This window comes from Chlorocebus sabaeus, chromosome 20, assembly GCF_047675955.1.
Source record: "Chlorocebus sabaeus isolate Y175 chromosome 20, mChlSab1.0.hap1, whole genome shotgun sequence".
NCBI classification, from domain to species: Eukaryota; Metazoa; Chordata; class Mammalia; order Primates; family Cercopithecidae; genus Chlorocebus; species Chlorocebus sabaeus.
Window position 1 is genome coordinate 93129924 of NC_132923.1, and position 25101 is coordinate 93155024.

At 43.0% G+C, this 25101-nt stretch overlaps 1 protein-coding gene across 22 annotated transcripts in view; it reads right to left on the reverse strand.

Annotated features, from left to right (window-relative positions):
* The window catches only part of ST3GAL3 (ST3 beta-galactoside alpha-2,3-sialyltransferase 3), a 231794-nt gene that overhangs the window by 122389 nt on the left and 84304 nt on the right, over nt 1-25101 (reverse strand). For 17 of the 22 annotated variants that reach the window (XM_007979060.3, XM_007979055.3, XM_007979052.3 and 14 more), the window contains one exon: nt 19017-19064. The exons of 4 other annotated variants lie outside the window; for them this stretch is intronic. In XM_007979060.3, the coding sequence (XP_007977251.1) occupies nt 19017-19064 (48 nt within the window). Of the gene's footprint in view, nt 1-19016; nt 19092-25101 lie in introns of all 22 variants that reach the window. One more of the 22 variants, XM_073007388.1, reaches the window with a different exon arrangement.

Here is a 25101-nt window from a genome sequence, read left to right on the forward strand (position 1 = left end):
GATGGGACCCTCTAAGTTTGGAAATGGCAACTCACTGCGACTATGGAATTCTTATTACTTCAGATGTATTAAAGACATGAAAACATTTTAAGGGAACAGTGGGAGACAAAATGAAGGTGTCTGTGATGATCCCTCGACATTTCTTGCATGCTCAACATACTGGTTGCACTAACTCAGGTGAACAGGGTGATTTAGTGGTTCATATAACCAAAACGTAGGAAGGGCCAGAGTGTGGAGGGTCTCGGGGTGACCAAGAGTGACTGGAATAGAGGGAGGCCATCGGGGAGGCCATTGGGCCTCCCTCTATTGTCTGTACTCTCCCCTGGTGAGCTTTCTTCGTGAGTGAGGCAATGTGGCCACCAGCAACCTGTAGGCAAACATCTTCCGCTTTGCCACTGGCAAGGGATTGCATTAGGCCCTCTGCTCCCAAGGGCGAAACTCCTGGGGAAAGGTTAGGGCTGGTGGAGCGTGCACCAGCACTTCGTTCTGTTCTAGTCACAGAGACTGAGGAGACGGGGTTTGTGGAAAATGATGACTCCCATGTGATACACATGGTTACAAGGAGCATTACCAAAAGAAATGTGTTGTACTGAACAAATAAAGTCCCCTTGCAAACAATAGGAATCATCTTTGAAAAACTAAAGAACTAGCTAAATCTTGGAGTTTAGATTCAGCTGTAAATCTCAGAGTCAGTTACAATGAGCCATGGACCCCATTTCTCTCATCCTCGGTCCTCTGACAAACCCTTCTCATAATGCCCTCTGACTCACGATTCCAACCACCTGGCCCACCCCTCTCTACCTCCTGCCACAACTGAAGCCTGGCAGACCCTACAAGGCTTTTCTGGAGGCTCTCCAGGGGACGCTGCTTTTCCTCTCCTCTGCCAAGCACCTGTGGGAATGAGAGGGGAGTGCTTATGACATACTTTGCAGCAATTTTCATCATCTTTCCTGTGTTTGGCATCCTTGGGGCTCTTGGATCTGTGGGTTTTAATCACATTTGAAAAAAATTTGGTTCTTATTTCTTCAAATATTTTTCTGCCCTCCTCTTTCTTTTAGGGGCTCCAATAACACGTGTGTTAGGGCTGCTTGAAGTCCCATAGCTCACCAGTGGTCTGTTCATTTTTTTCCCCCTGTAATGTTTCACTCTATGTGTCTTTTCTTTTTCTAAGACAGGGTCTCACTCTGTGGCCCAGGTTGGAGTACAGTGGTGCAATCCTGACTCACTGCAACCTCCGCCTCCGGGGTTCAATCGATTCTCCTGCCTCAGTTTCCTGAGTAGCTGGGATTACAGGCACATGCCACCACGCCTGGCTAAGTTTTGTATTTTTAGTAGAGACGTAGTTTCACCATTGGCCAGGCTGGTCTCGAACTCCTGACCTCAAGTGATCCACCCACCTCAGCCTCCCAAAGTATGGGATTACAGGTGTAAGCCACTACACCCAGCCCTTTTCTTTTTTTAAGAGACAAGGGTCTCAACCTGTAGACCAGCCTGGAGTGTGGTGGCACAATCATAGCTCACTGAAGCCTCCAACTCCTGGGCTCAAGCAATTTTCCTGCCTCAGCCTCCTGAGTAGCTAGGACTACAGACAAGCACCACCACACTTAGCTAATTTTTAAACTTTTGTAGAGACAGGGGTCTCACTATGTTGCCCAGGCTGAACTGCTGGCCTCAAGCTATCCTCCTTCCTTGGCCTCCCAAAGTGCTGGGATTACAGGTTTGAGCCACTGTACCCAGCCCTCACTCTGTTTCATTTTAGATAGTTTCTACTGCTGTATCTTCTAGTTCACTATTTTTTTTTATTCTTTAGTGTCTAATTTGCTGATTATTCATCCGGTAAATTTTTCATCTCAGACACTGTATATTTCATCTCTGGGAGTTCTTTTTTGAATCTTCCATGCCTTTCCTTAATATTCTCATGCTTTCCTCTGCCTTCATGAATATAAGAATAGGACATAATGCCCCTAATTCTCTCATTTGTGTCATCTCTAAGCCTGCTTCTACTGATTGTTTTTTCCCTCATTATTGGTTGTATATTCATGCTTTTCTGAATTGCCTTGTAATTTCTGATTGGCTGCCAGCTATGTGAATTTTACCTTGTTGGGGATAGGATACCTGTGCATTCCTTAAGTATTTCTGAGATACAATTAAGTCACTTAGTCTAAGGCTAATTGTGCACTGTTACTAATTTTGCCCCACAGATAAGGCAATATCTTTCTGAGTACACTATGTGATACCCCATGCATTATACAGTTTTCCCACAATTCCCAGCCCTGTGTGACCTCTAGGGATTATTCTGGCTGCCCCTTTCCAGTGGTTCTTTCCCCAGATTCTAGTAGTTTTCCCACCCACATGTACTCATCAGCTGAGAAGTCCCAGGGGGATCTGCAACAAATCCCCTGAGCTCTCTCTCTGTGCCGTTCTCTCCTCTCTGATGATCTGTGAATTCTAGTTGCCCTGGCCTCCTCAAATGCTCAACTGTTACCTCACCTTCAGACTCTTGGGTTCTCCTTCCCTGCAATGTGGACTGCAAGCTCTCCAGGAAGTTGGCTTGGGCAATTACAGGACTAATCTCATCTGCTTCCCTTATTTCAGAGATCAGTGCCCTGGGCTACCAATTGTTCAATGTCTGAAAATATTTCCATATATTTTTTTCTGGTTTTTTTTTCAGTCGTTTCTCCTTTCCTCATTTTTTCTTTATTCAGCCTAGACTTCACCTTGCTCAACACTCAGTTTAGCCTGCCCAATTATCTTTCCATTGTGCCCAAACCAAATCTCTTGCTCCTGTTCGGCCTTCTCTCCTGAGCTCCACTATTTTTTTTTTTTTTTTTTTTTTTTGAGATGGAGTCTCACATTGTTGCCTGGGTTGGAGTGCAGTGGCGTGATCTCAGCTCAATGCAACCAACGCCTCCCGGGTTCAAGTGATTCTCCTGCTTCAGCCTCCCGAGTAGCTGGGATTACAGGTACCCGACACCATGCCTGGCTAATTTTTTGTATTTTTAGTAGAGACAGGGTTTCACTATGTTGGCCAGGCCAGTCTTGAACTCCTGACCTCATAATCCACCTGCCTTGGCCTCCCAAAATGCTGGCATTACAGGTGTAAGCGGCTGTGCCTGGCTGAGCATCACATGTGTATATCCAGCTGCCTCCTGGACAGCTCCAGTTCAGTGTCCTACGGGCACTTAAAACCTAAACCATACCCCCCAAGTTCATCTTCACCCTCACACACACCCAGAACCTCTTTCTGGATTTCCCACCTTAACGAACAACACCACTATTCACCCAGCTGCCCAAGCATGAAACCTGGGAGAATTCCTTCATTCCTGCTTCTCTCTTCCTTCTTCTAATTCATTACTATGTCCTTTTAATTCCATGTTCTAAATGGATCTCAAATCTACTTAATTTTCTCCATTTCTACTCCCCTCAGCCTAGACACCTTTACTTCTCACCTGGATTGCTGTACCAGCCTCCTGTTATAGCCCGGTCTCCCTGTGCCTGTCTAATAGATGTTCTATGCTGTAATCAGAGCTATCTTTCTGTAAGATAAATATGGCCATATCACAATCCTGCTTAAAACCTTTGATTGGACTCTACTGATCTCAGAACAAATCCCAATCTCTTCATCTACAAGGTCCCTCAAGACCTAGCCTGTAGCTACCATTCCTACTTTTTTTTTTTTTTTTTGATACTGTCTTGTTCTGTAGGCCAGGCTGGAACGCAGTGGCATGATCTTGACTCACTGTAACCTCTGCCTCCCAGGCTCAAGCAATTCTACCTCAGCCTCCCGAGTAGCTGGGATTTTAGGGGTGTGCCACCACACCCAGCTAATTTTTGTATTTTAGTAGAGACGGGGTTTCACCATGTTGGCCAGGCTGGTCCTGAATTCGTGACCTCAGGTAGTCCACCCACCTCAGCCTCCCAAAGTGTTGGAATTACAGGCGTGAGCCACCGTGCCCAGCCTCCTACTTCATTTCTTGATTCCCAGCATCACCCCTGCCATATGTGATGCTCCTGCCAGGCTGATCTGTTTTATCTTTCTCCAACGTAACTTTATAATCTCCAGGCCTTTGAACATGCCTTTCTCTTTATTTAAAATATTTTCCCTAATGGGTGCAGTGGCTGACGCCTGTAATCCCAACACTTTGGGAGGCCAAGGCAGGCAGACCGCTTGAGCCCAGGAGTGTGAGACCAGCCTGGGCTACGTGGTAAAACCTGGTCTCTACTAAAAATATAAAATATTACTCGAGCATGGTGGTGTGCACCTGTGGTCCCAGCTACTGGGGAGGCTGAGGTGGGAGGATCACCTGAGCTCGGAAATTTGAGGCTACAGTGAGCCATGACTGCACTGCTGCACTCCGGCCTGGGCAACGGAAGTGAGACCCCGTTTCAAAACAAAAAAATTAAATTATATAATTTCTCAATCCCTTTTCACATTGGTTATTTCCTACACATTATTCCTAAATGACCCACAGTTACCTCTAGCTCAAAATGGTGCAAATCAGACTTATCTCTGCCTGTTCCCCAGTCTTCCAGCCTTGATCCTTCTTGTTTTTAAATGATGGCATTATCATGTAGTCCTCCAAGAAGGAAATTTTTGGTGAAACCCTAATGTCTCTCATTTCTACATACAGACCCTGTTCTGTTCCCCTCCCTATCCCATCAGTGCTTTTGCTTGAGTCTTCACTGTTGCTTGGTTCATGTGGTAACCTTTTGATCTGTCTTCTCAACCTCATCTGCCACTCCCTTCTAGGTAACCTTTATGCTTGAGAGTTAGCTACTGCAGGTGACATTTCTCCTACAATGCCTTCACTCACCTTGCTCATCCTTCAAGATAAAGCCATCACCAAAGTTCAATTTCACAGATGTTTTTATAGTACAAGGAACTTTACATCTTTCCCTAAATTTCCAGCCCTGTCTTATACTATCGTCTCCCTTGCTCTGTGCTCTGGTGATTTTGGCCTCTTTCAGTTCCTAGAATAAGCCACCTCTTTATTCGGTTAATTCCTGCTCATTCTTTAGACCCTAGTTCGAAGGCCCTCTTTTAGAAAAGCGTTCCTTGCCGGGTACAGTGGCTCAGGCCTGTAATCCCAGCACTTTGGGAAGCCGAGGCAGGTGGATCACAAGATCAGGAGTTCAAGACCAGCCTGACCAACATGGTGAAACCCTGTCTCTACTAAAAATACAAAAATTAGCCAGGCATGGTGGTGCGTTCCTGTAATCCCAGCTACTCAGAAGGCTGAGGCAGGGGAACTGCTTGAACCTGGGAGGTGGAGGTTGCAGTGAGCCGAGATTGTACCACTGCACTCCAGCCTGGGCGACAGAGAGAGACTCCATCAAAAAAGAAAAAAAAAAGAAGAGCATTCCTTGTCCTCCCTGCGTAGACCTCACCCTTCACATGCTCCTGTGCCACAGTGTACTTTCTCCAGTTTGTAATTATACATTTACCGACAGGTGCCTCTCCTCTGCTAGTCTAGATGTTCACTAAGGCTCTTCTTTTCCTCACAGTTGCATCACCTAACACTGTGCTTGGCATGGGGGAGGAATGTTGAATGAACGACATCTTCTCTGATCTAACTTGTTAGCCTAAACCTTATCTGTGCTCTCCAGCCCTTCCAGAACTTACTCATGAACCTGCAGTGCACATCTGTTGTTTCTGTCCTTTTAGAAACAAGCCCCTTGGGTTTCCTTCAGGGAACTGTTCTTCTCCCATTGCAGGCAAGCGGTGAGACTGTCGATGGGATTTATGTCCAAAGTGTAGGCACCTGACAAAAGCTAGGTTAGTGGGACAATTTCTTCCTTAAACTCAACAACACCAGGGAGAAAAATAACGTGCTGAAGAGAGGGACCACTTGTTCCTGCAACCTAGATTCCTGGGGCTGCCCTTCATGTTCTTCCTGAGAGCTGGATGTTTAGATTCTGTGTGTACCCATGTCCTTCTGGTAAATTCCTTTTTAAAAACAGTTATCCCCAGTCAGTTTTTGTTGCTTTCAATTAAACTATCCTAGCTTATATGGATTTGGGTCCTCCTAAGGGGTAGGGCTCACCTCTGCACCTAACATCACGTCTGGCACAGAGCTGGTGTTCCATAAATGTACTGAACGGATGGAGGAGTGGATACAGTGACCAAATAAGCAAGGCAGCCTAATAAGTAGCCCTGAGACCTGGAGTATTTGTCTTCCTCTAACCCTTGCAGTGAGGGGGCAGTGTTGGTGGTAGCAGTGATGGCAGCAGCAGGGGCTTCTTCCTCTCCCTGTCCTTCTCCCTCGCCCGACATCTTTAACTGCAGTGATTCCCTTGCTCTGGCCCTTCCTGGCTCCCAGCCTATCTGATTACATCACTATCACCTGCCCACAGCGAGCCTCCTCTGGCTCTTCTTAGGCCCAACTGTCTGCCACACTATTTAATGCCCTTCACACCTTCTATTTTCTGGGTTTTGCTTTGGGGTTCTCTTTTAAGAACTCCCAGTTTGCCAAGGTAGTTCCTTCCCATCATGTATAAAGGCCTGAAATTTAACCCTCTCCACAAAGACTTCCTGAGTCACCTGAGTCACTGGCGTCTGCCTGCTCCATCCCAACCAAGGTTCTTACCTGACAAGAACTTTACTCTCAGCCCCAGCCTCACAGTCATGTTACTGATTATTAAATCTGTGTGTGGCCCCTCACAGAGTTCCCTGACTAGCAGGAAAATTTAAGCATCATCTTTAGGAAGTGTAAATGAGAAAAGAAAGCAATCAGGAAGGCATAGGCATTATGCTCCAGGAATATAGGAGCAGAGCTTCTCTACTGCGGCGTAGGGCAAAGTTACAGATCCCAGCGCATCTCCTTTATACAAATGTGTGCTTGGAGTTGCGTGTGAATTTGCCTTATACGGAGGAACCGCTATTTTGAGTGTACCAACACTTCAGGGACAATTCACCTCTGGGATAGTGGCATGAAAGTCTGGGTCTCACCAGCAGCTCAGTGATCCCAGATCTGTACTAAGAACAGAACACTCTAGGAATCCTGGGTCAGTCAGGCACAATATGCACTGATATTCCAGCTCTCCTAGCACCTGAAAATACTCTCCTCCCCAGGTATCAAAGCAGAAAGCCAGCAGAAATGTTTAGTCTGATGGCTTAGGCTTCCTGCCTTGGTCAGGCTGGAAAGCCCAGGATTACAAAAATCACTGACCAAGGAGCACGTGTGTCTCTGCCCAGCTCCAGGTGGGGAGTGGGCTGATGCAAATCCCTGCCCTTCCCCTCCTGCACGTGTACCAAGTCAGAGCTGTGAATACACAAAGTGCTTTTTCAGATGTCTTTGAAATTAACCACTAACTCTTACATTGCTGCCTTAAAGGAATAAGTCAGTCTAGATGTCAGCAAAAGATTCATATAACTTGTTGGATGAACACTGGAACACTGATGTAAACTCTTAGAAGGTTCAGAAACTGGACATAAACAAAAGGATGCCATGTATTAAAGTATGAATACATGTAAATAATGAAACCTTGTGGCCGGGCACGGTGGCTCACGCCTGTAATCCCAGCACTTTAGGAGGCCAAGGCGGGCGGATCACAAGGTCAGGAGATCGAGACCATGGTGAAACCCTGTCTCTACTAAAAATAGAAAAAATTAGCCGGGAGCAGTGGCGGGCGCCTGTAGTCCCAGCTACTCGGGAGGCTGAGGCAGGAGAATGGCGTGAACCCGGGAGGCGGAGCTTGCAGTGAGCCGAGATTGCGCCACTGCACTCCAGCCTGGGCGACAGAGTGAGACTCCATCTCAAAAAAAAAAAAAAAAAAAAAAAAAAAAAGAAACCTTGTTACTTATAAAGCAAAATTAACAGAATTAGAAGAAAAATACACAGTTGGTATAACATTATAAACCACTGAAAAATCAGGCTCACAAAGTGTGAGAATTCAGAAGACGTAAACAGAACAATTACTAAATTTAAACTAACAGACATACAGAGAACCTTACAACCAACAAATGGAGAGTGTACATTTTTTTTTTCTTTGAGACGGGATCTTGCTATGCTGCCCAGGCTGGATTCAAACTGCTGGGCCCAAGTGATCCTCCCACCTCAGCCCTATAGGTGCATACCACTGTGCCTGGCCTCTTTACAAGCCATGTAGGGAGCATTTACAAAAACCGACTAGGCCAAGCATAGTGGCTCATACCTGTAATCCCAGCATTTTGGGAGGCCTAGACAGGCAGATCACAAGGTCAGGAGTTCAAGACCAGCCTGGCCAATACAGTGAAACTCCATCTCTACTAAAAATACAAAAATTAGCCAGGTGTGGTGGCATGCACCTGTAGTCCCAGCTACTTGGGAGGCTGAGGCAGGAGAATCGTTTGAACCCGGGAGATGGAGGCTGCAGTGAGCCGAGATCATGCCACTGCACTCCAGCCTGGGTAACAGAGCGAGACTCTGTCTTAAAAACAGAAACAAAACAAAACAAAAACCGACCAATTGTGAGGCCGTAACACAGGGTCAGCCTCCAACCCTTGTTTAATTTAAAATTTAAGTACTGAGAAGATATCACATGGAATAACATTTTATCACTGGCAACAAAATACTGTCAGTTATTTCCCCTGAAGTGATAATGCTCACTTTCATTACTGAGAAAATGTCTGCCAAATTCCAGAGTCTGAAAAGCCACAGTCTGTCAATTGTACTTTCAAGTAAAAATTATGTTCCATGAAAAATGTTGCATGAAAAACTCATGGAGCAGAGTGTTGCCCAAGAGGCTGCTGGTCAGTGGCAGGCAGGCCAGGTGGGGACTCCCAGGGGAGCACAGCTCCAGGTGAAGGGCAACACACCCGTCCTCACATATCGGGTAATATCTCTGCTTATGTGCATTGAGTGTAGCCTCTTATGATCTCCAACCAACTCAGGGTGACTGCTCTAAGAATTCATACACATTTTGCAATAGAGTTTCATGCTATTTTGAAATATCTGATACAAAAAAGTGAGATTAGATTTGAAACCCATTTGTTCTAACTGAAGAAATTTCAACCTTACAATTTTGATTAAAGAAGAGCTGTTGGATTTTTAAAATATAATTTCAGCTGCTGTAAACATCTGAATAAGTATACATAGGATTTTATATTTTTGTCAGTTATTTGTGTGAATGAAATTTCTTTTTGATGATAACTGAGTATTTTTTTTAAGAGAGTAGCATTAAAAAGCCTTGACAGGAGTTATGTGAAGCCTTCCCAGGCAAAACTCCTGAATAAAAATTTATGAACACTGAAACAAGCTCAAGTTTTTAATTAAAAACTTGAAAAGATTTTTATGGTATAGCAATTCAACATTTAATACATTTCTCAATACTTCGTGTTTCATTTGGCTCATCATAGTTCTTTTTTGTTTGTGTTTGTTTGTGACAGGGTCTCACTCGGTCGCTCAGGCTGGAGTGCAGCGGTGCAATCTCGGATCACCCCAGTCTTGACCTCCTGGGCTCAGGTGACCCTCCCATCTCAGCCTCCTGAGTAGTTGGGATGAAAGGCGCAATGCTGCTGGGACTACAGGTGCAATGCCACCACACCTGGCTAATTTTTGCATTTTTTTGTAGAGACAGGGTTTCACCATGTTGCCCAGGCTAGTCTCAAATTCCTGGACTCAACTGATCCTCCTGCTTTGGCCTCCCAAAGTGCTGGGATTACAGGTGTGAGCCACCACACCTGGCCTGTTCATCACAGTTCTGTAATATGTTTTTAAAAATCACAAATGTTTTCACAATGCCCTATGTAGTCAACTCCAAGTCCTCTCCTGTTTGTCCTAGTACAGCACATGAGTATTACTTCCCACCTACATTCTGATGTGCAATTGGGAGCACCAGGCTGTGCAGTCACATCCTGTTCCAGGACAAAAGAGAGAGTTTCTTGAAGGTTCCTGAAGCCAGATGTCCTACTGTAGCCTCACCTTCAGGCTATTGAGCCCCAGAACAGAATTTCAAGGAATACGGTTGTATATGATGAGCCTAACATGCTACTGGCATTTCCGTTTTGAGTGACCCACTTCCTTTTTTGATTGTAATGAACCACCACAAATTCCAATCAGCAGTCACTGTACCTGGCACGAAGCAGATGCTTATTAAATGACTGCTACTGATGACAACCACAAATATTCCCCATGAACACCAATTTAAGGAGCATTATTGAGGTATATCAAGTTTGGTATTTTATGGGATAAAAACATGAACTTGGTTCTATCAGAAAATTGCAATGTTTCAAATTATAATTCACAAAGTCATATAGGCAGGATAGTCCACGAGGCAAGAAAACTCCATCTACCCAGAGAAGCAGCTCTGCTGCCAGATCTTCTTTAAAGTAGTTTTTGGCTCCAATCTCTGGGCTATGATGAATTGCTAAGTACAAACGGAATGGCAGTAAATGGAATGAGGACCTATCCTAGCCAAAACAGCTCTATCATTTCTTAAGAAATGTCACTGTACAATCTCTAAAAAAAAAAAAAAGTCATGGGGTATATTAAGCATATGTAATATATGCCATGGCTTGGGTGGAGGAGGAAGTTGGCAATAGTTCCAAATGGGCTGTCAGGCTTGCAGAATGAAGGGACTGAGAGGAACTACTATTTATTGAGCATCTTCCTTTGTATTCATGCTGTTCTCAGTACTGTCACCTACACAGCCCCATGAGGCAGGTACTATATTTTACAGATGAGGAAACAGAGGTTTAGAGAGGGGAAATATGTTCAAGATTCCCCAATCATGAAGTAGGCTAGCAGGGATGCCGCTGAACCAACCCAGGGCTGATTCTTTTCTTTACGTTATGCTACAATGACTCTCAGAAGAAACCATAAAAGCAGACCCTCACATTAGCAGCACAGTTTTCGTGAGAGCAATGATGTACTATTACCTCCCATCTCCTGCCCGGGGGTGATGTCGGAAGGCCCTGGCCGCATATGCCACACATGAATCATGGGAGTCAAAAGAGGCCTGAGAAGGGCTGGCCAAAGTGCAAATAGCTCCCACATCATCTTGAGTCAGGGAAATAAACCACAGCATGGGATCAATTAATCAAAGATAAACTAAAAGGAAAAGCATTTTTCTAAAATAAACACAGAAAAACCTACTGACCTAGACTAAATTAACTGATTCAGTAAAATAACTCAGAAGTTTACAAACTAAGATCCAATCTCAAATTGGTGTATGTTGGTGTGGGGGAGGTGAGAGGCCTAGCAGGAAGCTTCTGGTAATAGAGTCCCCTGTGACTATCAGGCCTCCATCTGAGCACAGCACAGCTCTTCTCCAATGTGGCATACTGGGGGCCAAGGGAGCATGACACATCCTTGGCCCCAAGTAAGAGAATCACAGGCTACAGAAGGAGCCCTGGAAGCCTCACCCAGTAGATAGAAGCCCCCTCCCATGGCAGCCAAAGATGTCACTGCACCCATCTATCTCCCTCCCGTCTTGGGAAAACAGCAGATATCTAGGGCTGAGTACTGCAGTGAATTCAGTCCTGTTCACAGCATCAGCTGTGTCCAGGTCATACCAGGGCATCTTGCACTAAGCTGCAGGAGGATTAGGAGGGACAGCATGTCAAAACAGCTGCTGGTACAGGAAATGGGAAAAAATAGTCTGCAGTTTGTGTCTTAAACTTCATGGAGCTTACCACCTTGTAGGGTAGATAAGGCATAAATACTCACTGAAATGGTCTGAATGTTGGGTGTCCCCCGAAAATTATAAAGAATGAAGTAATAACCATTTACCTAGGGTTAACTGCTACAAATATTTTGGTGACTATTTTCCCAGAAATCTCTCTTTCCATAAATGCTGTCTATGTATGAATGTACATAAATAATTTTACTTACACTTGGCCTTAATATACATGCTGTTTGTTTCTGTTTTGTTCACTCAACAGTATCCTCAACATCTTCCATGTCAATAAAAGTAAAACTGCATCATCATTTTAAACGACTGCACAGTTACTCCAGTGCATGGATATGCCATTGACCTCAAGCACTCCTTAATTAGTGAATATTATTGTTCCTAATTTTCTATTCTTTCCAACGCTTATTTATTTAACACCTATTTAGCACCTATTACGTGCCAGGCGCATTCTAAATACCAGTGATACAGTGATGAACAAAACAGACCAAGTCCTTGGCCAAAATGAAGCCTACATTCCAGTGGGGGAGATTGACAGCGTGTCAGTAAATAAGCGAATAGTTTGAAAGAATTAGGTGTGCTAAGAAAAACTGAAGACATACCTTTTTAGAGAAGGACTGGTTAGAGGAGTGGACTACTTTAGATGAAGTGGTCTGGGAAGACCTTCTGGCAGAGGTGACAGTGGGACAGAGGACTGAAGACAGCAATGCAAAGCAGGAGGTAAGAACAGCCTAGGTAGTGGCAACAGCAAGCACAAAGACCCAAGGCGGGAAAGGACCTGACATCCTCAAGGAGCCGCAGGCATGCCAATGTAGCATGAGGGCAGTGGGCTGAGGGCAAATGAACTACAGGGAAATTTGAGAGGTAAGTAGGACCCAGGAAGGAGGGACAAGTTTGGATTTTATTCTAAGTGTACTGTAAGGTCACTGGAGAGGCTTCAGTGGTAACAAGACAGGATCCGATTTATGTTTCTGGAAGATTGCTCTGGCTACAATGTACAGAAGGCAATAAGTGGCACAGACAGGCCAGTCAGGAGATGTTTCTAGTCTAGGGAAAAGAAGATGGTACCTTGGGCAGTGGTGCTAGAAAGAAGCAGCTAGAGAAGAACACATGGTGAAGACAGGAAAGTGGGAGAGGGTAAAGGAAGAGGAACAATTAGGGTGATTCTAGGTTTGCAGCCTGAACTTTCAGTTGGGTAGATGGGGAAGAAAAAGTGGGAGAGGAACTAGTTTCAGTATACAGGTCCTATATATGTTTCATCACATTTATATATAAGCATTTATACGTAAGTATTTGGTTTCGGGAAGCTGCTATAAATGTGTTTTAAATTTTGGTTTTCAACTGTTCATTGCCAGTACATAAAAACATGATGAACTTCTGCGTTTTGACCTCATAACCTGTCATCTTGCTAAACTCAGTTATTAGTTCTAGGAGTGTTTTTGTAGCTTCCTTGGGATTCTTATGTATGCAATCATGTCATCTATGAAAAGGGTTAATTTTGTTTCTTCCTGTCCATTCTGTATGCTTTTTATTGCTTTATTACATTGACTAGAACTTCCAGAAGTGTTTCCTGATGTTAGGGGGAGAGCAGTCTTTTACCATAAAGTATGATGTTTGCTGTAGGTTTTTGTAGATGGCCGACATCAGGTTGAAGAAGTTCCTTTCTCTGTTTGCTGCGTGTTTTTATCATAAATAGTTGTTGAATTTTGTCAAATATGTTTTCTTCATCAATTAATAAGACAATGCAGTTTTTTTTCTTTAGACAGTTAATACAGTGGATTATATTGAATTTTTTTATTGTTGAATCAGCCTTCCACTCCCAGGATAAACCACACTTGGTCACCAAATTTGGGATGCTTTAGCCACTGTTTCTTCAAATATTTCTTCTGGAACTCCAAAGACACGAATGGTAAACCTTCTGGTACTGTCCCACAAGTCACTAGGCTCTGTTTAACTTTTAAAATATTTTCTCTGTTGTTCCAATTGGATAGTTTTATTGCTTTATTTGGTTCTTCTTTGTATTTTCTTCCTCTTCTTTTTCTTTGCTAAGACATTCATTTTTAAAAATCTCTTCTATTTTTAAATTTTTTTAGAGATAGGGGCTCACTGTCACCTAGGCTGGAGTGCAGAGTACACCTAGGCTGGTGTGATCATAGCTAACTGCATCCTTGAACTCCTGGGCTCAAGTGATCCTCCTGCTTCAGCCTCCCAAGTAGCCGAGACTACAGGTGTGTGCCACCATGCCTGGCTAATATTTTCCTTTAATTTTGTAGAGAAGAGGTCTCCGCAATATTGCCCAGGCTGGTCTCAAATTCCTAGCCTCAAGCAATCCTGCTGCCTCAGCCTCCCAAAGTGTTGGGATTACAGGCATGGGCCACTGCACCTAACCTTTATTTTTTTTGCCAAGATTTTCTAGTTTTCTATTCATTTCAACAGAATTTGCCTTTACTTTGGGGAGCATTTTTATCACAGCTGTTTAAAAAGTCTTGGTTAGATTATTCAAACATCTGTGTCACCTCAGCACTGGCATTGGTTGATTAACTTTTCCCATGCAAGTTCAAATTTTCCTGGTTCTTCATTTTGGTTCATATCTGGGATATTCTGAATATTGTTATGAGACTCTACATCTTGTTTAAATCCAGTGGAGAATGTTCATATTTTTGTTTTAGCAGACAATCTACCAGGTTGGGTTCAGGCAGCAAATTCCAACTACCCTTCTGTGGGTTGTGGTTTCAACATCAGTTCCATTTTCAAAACCTAGTCAGAAGAGTCCTCTGTGTGTGCATCCAGTCTGGGACTTGGGCAGTGGTCTGTCCCTTAGTTCAGTCCTGAAAGTCTTTGGTATGTTGTTTAGAATCAGATGCACACATGCACAGCTTGGGTTATCCTGAAGTCCATAAATGACTTAAAGGGGTTGCTTTCCTGAGCTCCCTTTCCCTTTGTTTTCTCTTTTGTGCCTCCTGGTTCCTTGGGCCTACCCTTCCTGGGCCTCTGGCCAGAAAGCTGGGGCTTTAGTTACCACACTCTGCCAAGAATTTTCGGAACTGCACTCAGATCTGGGGCCAAGTAGCAGGAAGGCAAAGACAGAAAATAAGCAACCAAAATTGCACCCCATCCTCTTGGGACTACAGCTCCTCTGATCAGAGAGGAAGGTTCCCCTCCCTCAGTTTTAGGTGCCTGAAGGGCCTACTGCTGCCACTGTCCCTACCACCATCACTGTGGGATTGCCTGGGGGCTGGGGCATGAGGGAACAACTCTTGGGATTTCCCCCTCTGTCTGAGCCTTGGAAGCCCTTTTCCCACCCCAGAGCTTTAACTAGAGGTCTTCTCCTGAAGCTGTTTGTGCCTTAGTGTCCATTGCTGAGGTTTGGGGTACCTTGAGTCTAAGACATGGGACACTGAAGGGAAAATAGGAAATTAACTGCCACTTTAGTAATACATTGAATTCTGGTATTCTTCCCCTATCTGTCTGCTACTATTTATGTCTCAGAGTCCTCAAACTGCTGTTAAATGAATTCTGAATGGGCCTTTAGCTGCACTGAGAGATAGGGTGAGTGTGCTCACTCCATCTTAACTGGAACTGGAATCTTTTTTCTTACTTTTAAGTACCTACACTAACAGAAAGAAAGTCAAATAGGGATTAATTGCAAAGTTATCCTGCTAAAGTTCTAAAACGTTCTTGGCAATGTGGTATGCCCAACACTTTGTAAATTCTCTCCAAATAAAATAGTAAAGACCTATTTTATTTGAATAGTAAAGACCTCTGCCCAGCTCTTCCCTGGTACTATTCCCTTTTAGGCTTGATGCAAAGCATGAGATAGCAAAACGATTGGCCTCTTGCAAGTATTCCATGAGAGCATGCATAAGGCAGAACTAGGTGTGGAAGCTGGTAGGTGTTGTCGGGAAAAGTGAAGGCTAAGTAAACTGAAAACCAGTCATAATTTGAGGCTGACTCTGAATCAACTTGCTCTATCCTCCACTAAGAGGGAGTCAGCGGAAAAATGTCTGAATTCTCATTCTTTGCCAGCCTTCACTGAGAACCACGTACAAACCTCAAGCTTCATTGCCATGGTCCATAGTTATTTGAAGATTAAGCCCAAGATCTTTTCATAACTCCAGGGGAGATGGAGGCTGAGGACCAAAATCCCCTTGAACATTGTTAGCTGTACATTGAGGTTTTATGTACTTTTCTATACATTTGCTATATTTCACATTTTTGATACAATGCCCAACTAGTGAGTTACTGTAAAATGGACACCTATATAACCCCCTTCAGGTCACTAAAAAGAATATATCAACACACTAGAAGCCCCCTTGTGCCCATCCCTCAACATACCCCCTTGAACACCACCATCTAGCTATTATAGAATTCAATTCCTTGCTTTTAATACTGAATTATGTATCTAAGCAAATATGGTTTAATTTCATTTGTTTTTGAACTTTATATAAAAGGATAAACACAGTATGTACTGTTTTATCTGACTTCTTTTGCCCAACAATACATCTTTAAGATTTATCCATGTTGTTGCATCTGGCTATGGTTTGCTCATTTTTACTGTTCCCTATGAATATAATTTGCATATTCATTCTACTGTTGTTAGGTATTTGGATTGTTTTTGGTTTTTGACAATTATGAACAATGTTCTTATAAACATTTTTATACACATATCTTGCATATATATGTCCTGTTATGTATAAGCATCCATTTCTGCAGATAATATACCTAGAGGAGGAACTGCTAAGTCACCAGGTATGTGTATATCCAAATTTACCTAGATACTGCCATAGTTTATTCCACAGTGGTTGTACCAAATTATGCTAAAACAAGTAAAAATCAGAGTTTTCACTGCACCACATCCTTCTCAACATTGGAATTGTCAAGTTTTTCAAGTTTTGCCATTTGGTAGATGTGTATTGATTTCTCATTGGGATTCTAATTTGCATTTCACTGAGCACTAACCCAATCAAACACCTTTTCAGAGGTTTATTGGCCATTTGGATTTCCTCTTTTGTGAAATGCCTATTCAAGTCTTGCTCATTTCTGTAATGGGTTGCTGCTCCTTTATTCCTATTGATTTCTGTCATTCTTTGTTCTGGAAACAAGCCTTTTGTTTATTTGTGCTGTAAAGATCTTTTTTCACTCTGGATTTCCTTTCACTCTCTCTCTCTCTTCTTCTTCTTTTTTTTTTTCAGAGACAGGGCCTCACTCTGTCACCTAGGCTGCAGTGCAGTGGTGCAATCATAGCTCATTGCAGCCTCTAACTCCTGGGCTCAGGTGATCCTCCTGCTCAGCATCCTGAGTACCTCAGACTACAGGCACACACCACCATGCCCTCACTATTTAAAAAAAAATTTGTAGAGTTGGGGTCTCACTGTGTTACCCAAGCTGGTCACAAATTCCTGGCCTCAAACTGTCCTCCTGCCTCAGCCTCCCAAAGTGCTGAGATTACAGGTGTGAGCCACTATGCCCATCCAGCCTGCCTTTTCACTCTCTTAATAGGGTCTTTTGATGAATAGAAGTTCTTAACCTTTATGTAATAAAATGACCAATCTTTTACTACACAAATAGACACAAATTTTGGATCAATTTAAGAACTCTTTCTGTCTGTCCATTCTACCTTAAAGTGACTTCTCCTGCCTCAGCATTTTGGTGGGAAACATACAAGGTATGAGATAGAAAGATGCTAAGGGAGAGAGTACGGGCTCTAGAGTTAGACAGAGATGAATGGCCCAGAACAGGTTACTTCATGTCTTTGAGCATTAGCTTCTTTATCTATAATAAAGATATCAAAGCTATTGTAAGGAGATCTAGTATTTGATAGCACAGCAGAGTGATTACAGTCAACAAAAATTTATTGTATATTTTGAAATAATTAAAAGTATAATTGAAATGTCTGTAACATGAATAGCTGTAAATGCTTCAGGTAATGGATACCCCGTTTACCCTGATGTGATTATTACTCATATGCTTTTATAAATATATACACCCACTATATACCCAAAAACATTAAAAATTAAAAAAATTAAAAATTAAAAGTGATTGTGAGAGATAGCTGAGAGGTGCATAAAGCACTCAGCACAGTGTTGGCACACAGTAAAATAAGCAGACCCTCAGTAAATAGTAGTGGCTGTGATCATATTCTCTGAATGTCTTTCCTTTTGTCCACTCTCCATCAACTGCCTGTACCTCATGGCTGTTTTGTGAATCATCAATCTATCATATCAAAGGATGGCAAAATGAATTAACTGCCCTCAACAGGCCAGCAGTCTCCCTGGCATTCATGGGCGGTACCCATGGTACGAGGCCCACGTGACTTTACCTAAAAACACAGAGACACTCTTCCCTCAAAGTCATGTCATTCTGAGGCTCCCATAGGGACCCAATGGCAGCAAGCTGAAGAATCCAAGTAGTCTCTTCCCACTTCCTGTCAACGGGTACAGTGGTGTGGAACAGGTAAACTGCCCCAGATATGGGAGAGCCAGGCTCCATTGGGTCTGGGTGAATTTGGGGCAGGTGTGCTGATCTGTGTGTCCTGCACTGTAAACAGGGAAGAGAAAGAGTGTGTCCACCTACATGCATTTTGGCATGAGTGCACAGTACAGTGTGGTACTCCTCTCCTGGAAGAGGTCTGTATTTGAGTATAAGGGGTATGCGTGTAAACATGCAATGCAGTGTATGTCCTCCGGAAACTGGGATGCTCCCACCAGCCCAGCATTCTAGTGGAGAGGCCTGATGGTTATCTGCTCCAGCATTCCCACAGCTTGGGGTCTTTCAGTGCCCTCTGCTCCACCTTCTGAGACAGGATATATGCACAGAAAACAGACATCCTTTTATATGACTCTTGACAACTCTGAATGAAGAGGGAGCATCTACTGCAACTCCTCTGTGTACACTCTTTTCTTCTGAGGCAGAGTTTCGCTCTTGTTGCCCAGGCTGGAGTGCAATGGCACGATCTCGGCTCACCGCAACCTCCGCCTCCCAGGTTCAAGCGATTCTTCTGCCTCAGCCTCCCTAGTAGCTGGGATTACAGGTATGTGCCACCACACCTGGTTAATTTTGTATTTTCATTAGAGACAGGGTTTCTCCATGTTGGTCAGCGTGGTCTCGAACTCCCGACCTCAGGTGATCTGCCCACCTCGGCCTCCCAAAGTGCTGGGATTACAGGCATGAGCCACCGCCCCCAGCCAGTTCCTCTCTGTACACTTTTAAAGTAACGGAAAAGTTCTCTGGATGTGTCCCTCTTCTGCTTCCCTGACCATAAAGTCTCTAGAAAGGCTTCTTGAGACTTCCCCCAATTCTGGGGTATTCCGTTGCCCTCCCCAGCAAACCCATAATTGATTAGGCTTCACAAAAAATATGGCTAATATTGAAGGCCAAAAAGATGATAGAGGGGGAAGAGTTGGTACCTGAGCCTAGTGCTTGTCCAGCGGAGTCAAAGGAAAGAACCACTGAATCTGCAACACAAGAGGACAAGTTCATTTCTTTCTTCTTTTTATAGTAAAAAAGCAAGCTCCCACTGGCTCTGCCCAAACCCTCCCTCAAAGGAGTCAACTGGAAGGGAACTCAGTTGCACAGCCCAGCTTCCCAGGCCCATGCCCACCCATCCACTGGGCCAGGAGACCCTGCCCAGCCCAGTACCCTTTGCCTCCTGCCAGAAGGAGAGACGTCTCAGGGCAGGGAGCAGGCCCCAAATTCTTTAGAGGCATGTCTTGCCAGATTAGGGGACAAATTTACTTCTTTTTCCTTCTTCTAGTGAAAATGGAATTAAAACCAAGCAAAATAAAACTTCCCTCCTGAATCTAGTTAAAGGCACTAACATTTCCCCTTTGATCTCTCCATTTCTTCTACTTATATACTCAATTGTTTATTGTTTCTTCCCCAAAAAAGGCTTAAAGTGGCCTATTGAAATTTACAGTACACACTAGAATTTCAAAATGAAGACAACAAAGGAAGGAGAAAGACTATATAGTGGGGGAAATGTTAGTGCACAAAATGCATGCCATGAGTACCTACGCAAACACCGTAGGCAGAATCAGGGCCTGAGCCTCCAAACAGTCAAAGAAAAAAGGAAATGAACAGTTACAAGACTCAGTACCCACAGGGCATTCATTCAGTCATTCATTCATTCAAATGTCCAATAAATATGCATTGGGCATCTACTATGTGCAAGATACTATACTATGACAGAGATACAGCAGCAAACAGAAAAAGCATGGTCTCCATCCTTATGGATCTTTCTGCTATCAGTCTGGGAGAAAAAAATGTTACCAAAGAACAAACTATTTAACTAGAACTGATAAAAGAAAAAAAGGAAGTATTATGAAAGTTTATGTTAGGAACTAGACTGAGTACAGAAGGGGAGTGGGTACTGGATAGGGAAGACATCTCTGAAGAAGTGACGCTTGACCTCATAGCTGAAGGATAAGTGAGGGTCAAACCCAACAAGCATGGAATGGGACATTCAAGGCAGAGGGAAGGCCATGTGTGAAGAACTGAGGCAAAATGGAGTCTGGTGCTCCAGAGCAACTGAAAGACCAAAACACAGAGAACTTTCTCTTGTGGGCCTTAGAAAAAGAGATGCCGGCCAGCTGCAGTGGCTCAAGCCTGTAATCCCAGCACTTTGGGAGGCTGAGGCGGGCGGATCATGAGGTCAAGAGATCAAGACCATCCTGGTCAACATGGTGAAACCAGTCTCTACTAAAAATACAAAAAAAAAAAAAAAAAAAAAAAAATTAGCTGGGCGTGGTGGCACATGCCTGTAGTCCCAGCTACTCGGGAGGCTGAGGCAGGAGAAGCACTTGAACCTGGGAGGCGGAGGTTACAGTGAGCTGAGATCATGCCACTGGACTCCAGCCTGGTGACAGAGCAAGACTCCATGTCAAATAAAAAAAAGAAGAAAAAACCAGACACTGTATGATGCTGAAGATTATATATTCTACATTTCTATACTAAGTAACTGTAAATCTTGTATGGCTGTTTCTTACAACATAAGCTAATGCCAAATGATGGTATAAATTAAACATAGAGCTCAATAAAAACAATTACAAGGGGCACCAAGATGATGTAAGGCCCAAGATAACCCAGGAGACCCCAGCCTCAAAAGGGATCAGATTCCAAAGACTTACTCCAAAGGAGTGTCAGCTGGATGCAAATGGCACCAGAGTCTACAGCCACACCCCGCCCAAGCATTATGGGCATTTTCTCTCATTGCACATGAACATTCAACACAATAGTTATCATAACTGTACATAACATCTGTTCCCACTGCTAGGTTGTAAGTTCCATAAAGGCAGACACCACATCTGCTTTATTCACTGCTACATTACCAGCATAACACCTGGCACTCAATATTTGCTGAATAACAATGTATAGAAAAATGAATGAATCACAAATTTTCAGACACTCCTTCATCAATATTTTTTTCTCACACCCATGTGTTTGCTAAGAACTGGGTGGCAGAGAGCTGGAGGATGTGGTTTCTAAGGCAGATACTCTGTACTGCCAGTTAAAGATAGATCCATATGCTTTGAAATCTGCCAAGAAAAAGGTAGGGTTGTCACTTTTTTACAAAATGTGGAATCACAATCAGGACACTTGGCTGAAAAGACAGGTGAACATCCTATCTCATACAGTCAATGTCTAACTCATAAATTCTACTTCTTTTTTTTTTTTAAATAGAGACAGAGTCTTGCCCTGTCCCCTGGGCTGGAGTGCAGTGGTGCAATCGTGGCTCATTGCAGTCTCTAACTCCTGGGCTCAAGTGATCCATTCATATCAGCCTCCCAAACAGCTAGGATTACAGGTGCATGTGACACCCTGCCTGGCTAACTTTTCAATTTTTTTTTAGAGATGAGGGTCTTGCCATATTGCCCTAGCTGGTTTCAAACTCCTGGCCTCAAGTGATCCTCCTGCTTTGACCTCCCAAAATGTTGGGATTACAGGCACAAGTCATCATGCCTGGCCAATTCTACTTCTTTATCAGCATTTCTCACATTTATCTCCTCTCATTGAGAAGACTGACTCCTCCAAACCCCTGCTTTTGAAAACAGTTTTCTTGAGGTATAATTCACACACCACGAAATTTACTCATATATGTGTGCAATTCAATAATTTTTAGAAAATTTACAGAGCTCCATAACCATCATCACAATCCAACTTAGAACACTCTCATCACTCCAGAAAGATCCCTCATGTCCATTCAGTCATTCTCTGCCCCTACCTCCAGCCCCAGGACCCAACAAGTTACTCTGTCTATAGATTTGCTTTTCTGGACATCTGCCTATCATCTTTTGCTGGGACTGCTCTTATTGCCCCCAAAACACACTTCTGCCTCCAGCATAGCCCATTTCCATCCATCCTTTCTACTGATTTCTCCAAAAAGTATAACAGATTGTGTCTCTGCTCTTCAATAAAACCCTTCAGAGGCTTCCTGTGGCCTGTAAGACAAAGTTCAAGCTCTGACATTCTATGTCTTTACCATTTGCCTCATTTACCACCTCGAGTTCCAGATACGCAAAATTACTTATATTTCCCAAGAGATGTGTGCCTTCATGTCTTCAGACATTGGACATATTGTCTTCTCTGCAGGTTTGCATTAAAAAAACAAAAACAAAAACTCCCACTTTTCCACTAAGACCAACTCAATTGACCCCTTTTTCCTGAAGATGTCTCTGATCAATTCTGCTCACTTACTTCTTTAGGCCATCACTGCACTTCTATTATGGCATTCATTATACTGCATTATAATCCTTGTTTGCTTTTCTTCTTCTTTCATTAAACTGAAAGTTCCCTGAAGACAAAGATTGTCTATTCATTTTGAGGCTTTGATGCCTAACTAATGACTGACACATACAAAGTGGTCAACATGTTTATTCAACTAAGAAATAAGCTAGTAAGTATTCTTGCTTTCTTTCAAAGGTGATGTTATCTGAGTGATATTTTACAAGTTGGGGGTAAAATCCATTCTGGGTATTGACTCCTATCAGTTCTAATCAGTCCTGAAGTGTGCTTGTCCTGTGAAGGTTCAGGGGTCCAAACCTGGCCTCACCCTAGGAAAATGAGTGCTCACACACAGAGTATCCGCACAGGAGGAATAAGAAAAGCATCCTAAGGGTTTCTAGGTGAGAGATCACATTCCCCTGAAGAAGACTGGGAATGGAATTCTGAGGAGCTGACTGCCCAGATGAGCAACAGTAAAAACAAGCATCTCAAATTTTTACTGCAGTTGACAAGTATTTTTCCAATTGCAATTTATCTTCTTTGTACTCACACGCAGTCTGGATATAAAGTCTCTTTTAAACTTTTCAAATTACATGTACAGAAAAAAAAGGCTAAAAGTTAACTAAACGACTAAAACTAAGATAAAAGAGACTAAATCTTAACGTGGTTGTCTCTGGGTGGCAGAATTATAGTAATGCTTATTCTCTGCATTTTTGTAAACTTTATATAGCAAACATGTATTACTTGTATCATTTGAGGGGACAAAAAGTTCAAAAAAGAACTTCTGAATTCAGCTCTAGGATTTTAACCTCCAACTCACTGGTACCAATGCCAAAGGATGGAAGGTTCTTGAATGCCTTCATTATGCACTGTACATGCTGAAATGCTGTTGAGTTTTTCTCTTTAATTACTGAGGTCATCCTTAGAGTTCATGGCACTTAAATATTCCCCAACAACATCAGTCTAAATGGACTGGGCTTTCCTCGTCCTTCTTTACTTCTCCTTCCTTCTCACAACTATTATCAAGTGGCTATTACGCGCCAGGCCCATGGAGCCAAATTAGAGATAGCCTTTGCCTTCAAGCCAAGGAAGACAGACCACTTCATAAACACTTAAGATAAAAATAAAGTGATAAGGGGGAGCATCAAACAGGTGACAGTCTACTGGAAAGAGTCAAAGTCTTTGCAAATATTATTTCCAATGGTAGTAGAATGCTCCTACAATCATACATTTTTAAACTTCAGAAGAGGCAAGTGAGAGAGTAGATATTTTCAGAGGAAGTTAGTGACATATTCATGTTTTGTGTAAGTTTTTAAATGAAATCTGCTGTGAGCATTAAAGGTTTGATGAATTTTGTTTTGATGAATTTTGCTTTGACTTCAGAAACAGTTTGGCCATTCATTATTTGTGATTTATTCTAAAGGATGTAAGATTATTTTAGTTATAAACCACTTTGACAGCCAACGGGAAAACTTAGTATTCAACAAACTGAGAAGTTTGCTTTGCAAGAAACAGAGCAAGACTATCCTGACTTCTCCCTCTCAGGCTAGCAAATATGTCATTTTTACTTCAGTCATCCCAGGCTCCAGCTGTTCCTGGCTCCCAGGCCAGAGGCAGCCATGTGGCATGCCATACAAGTGACCAAACAGAATTCCAGACCGAAATACAGCACAGCCTTGCTGCACATGACTTTGTTCAATGAGGAAACCTAGAATTTACTGGCAAACTTTTATTATAGTCAGATGTTTCCTGTGTCTGGTTTCTGAAGTGGAATAAAAGGAATCTAAAGGGAGTATGAAGAAGAATGGGGCTCAGTCTTTCTGGCTGTTGGACAAATTTCCAGAGCACAAATTATGCAGCGAATGAGCTACCTTTTGGGGTATACTTATCTTCAGCCAACTACCATGTGTAAGTCTGAGAGATGTAAAAATGAACTAAAAGAAAATTGTTCCCCCAAGTAGCTTGCAACCTAACAGGTAAAATAAAAATACATATAAAGCTAAACACAAGATACAGCCATGGGATAAACAGTAACAAGGGAGATTTCACTGTTTATCAATTTAACAGATGTTTACTGAGAAACTACTACACACTAGGCTTAAAAATACAGTGGTGAGTAAAACAAAAATGTTCTTATTCTCAAGGAATTTTTGTTTTAGTCAGGGAGATACAAAACAACCAAACAAATGAAATGAACAAAATAACTGAACAGTGATAAGTGGTACGAAGAATATTAAAGCATGTAACAGAGACCAAGGGTAGAGGTACAGGCAGTGTTAGTTAGACAGGGTGTTTCAGGAAGGCTTCTCTGAGGAGGTGGCACCCAGGTTGAGACCTGGAGACAGAAGCCAGCTAAGAAAAGATCAAGAGAAAGAGTTCCAGGCAGAAGGAAAAGCAAGCACAGCAGTCCTGCTACATCTAAAGAAGAGGTCAGAAGGTCAGTGTTGCTGGAGCACAGAGCACAGAAAACAGAAGGTGGGAAAACGAGGCCAGAGAGGAAGACAGGAGCCACATCTGCAGGAGGGTGTACAGGCCGCAGAAAGATGTCTGTGTTTTATTTCATTAGCAATGAGAAGCCCTGCTTAAAACCCCAGGAGTAACAGGGTTGGATTTATATTTTTAAATATAAACTTTGGCGACTATGTGGGAACTAAATTGATTATTCTGGCAACAGAGTAAAAGGTAGATTAGGGGAGAGAGACTGAAGACAGGGAGATCAGTAAGGAAGAGACTCATGCAACTCTCTGGGTGAGAAGTGATGGTGGCCTGAAC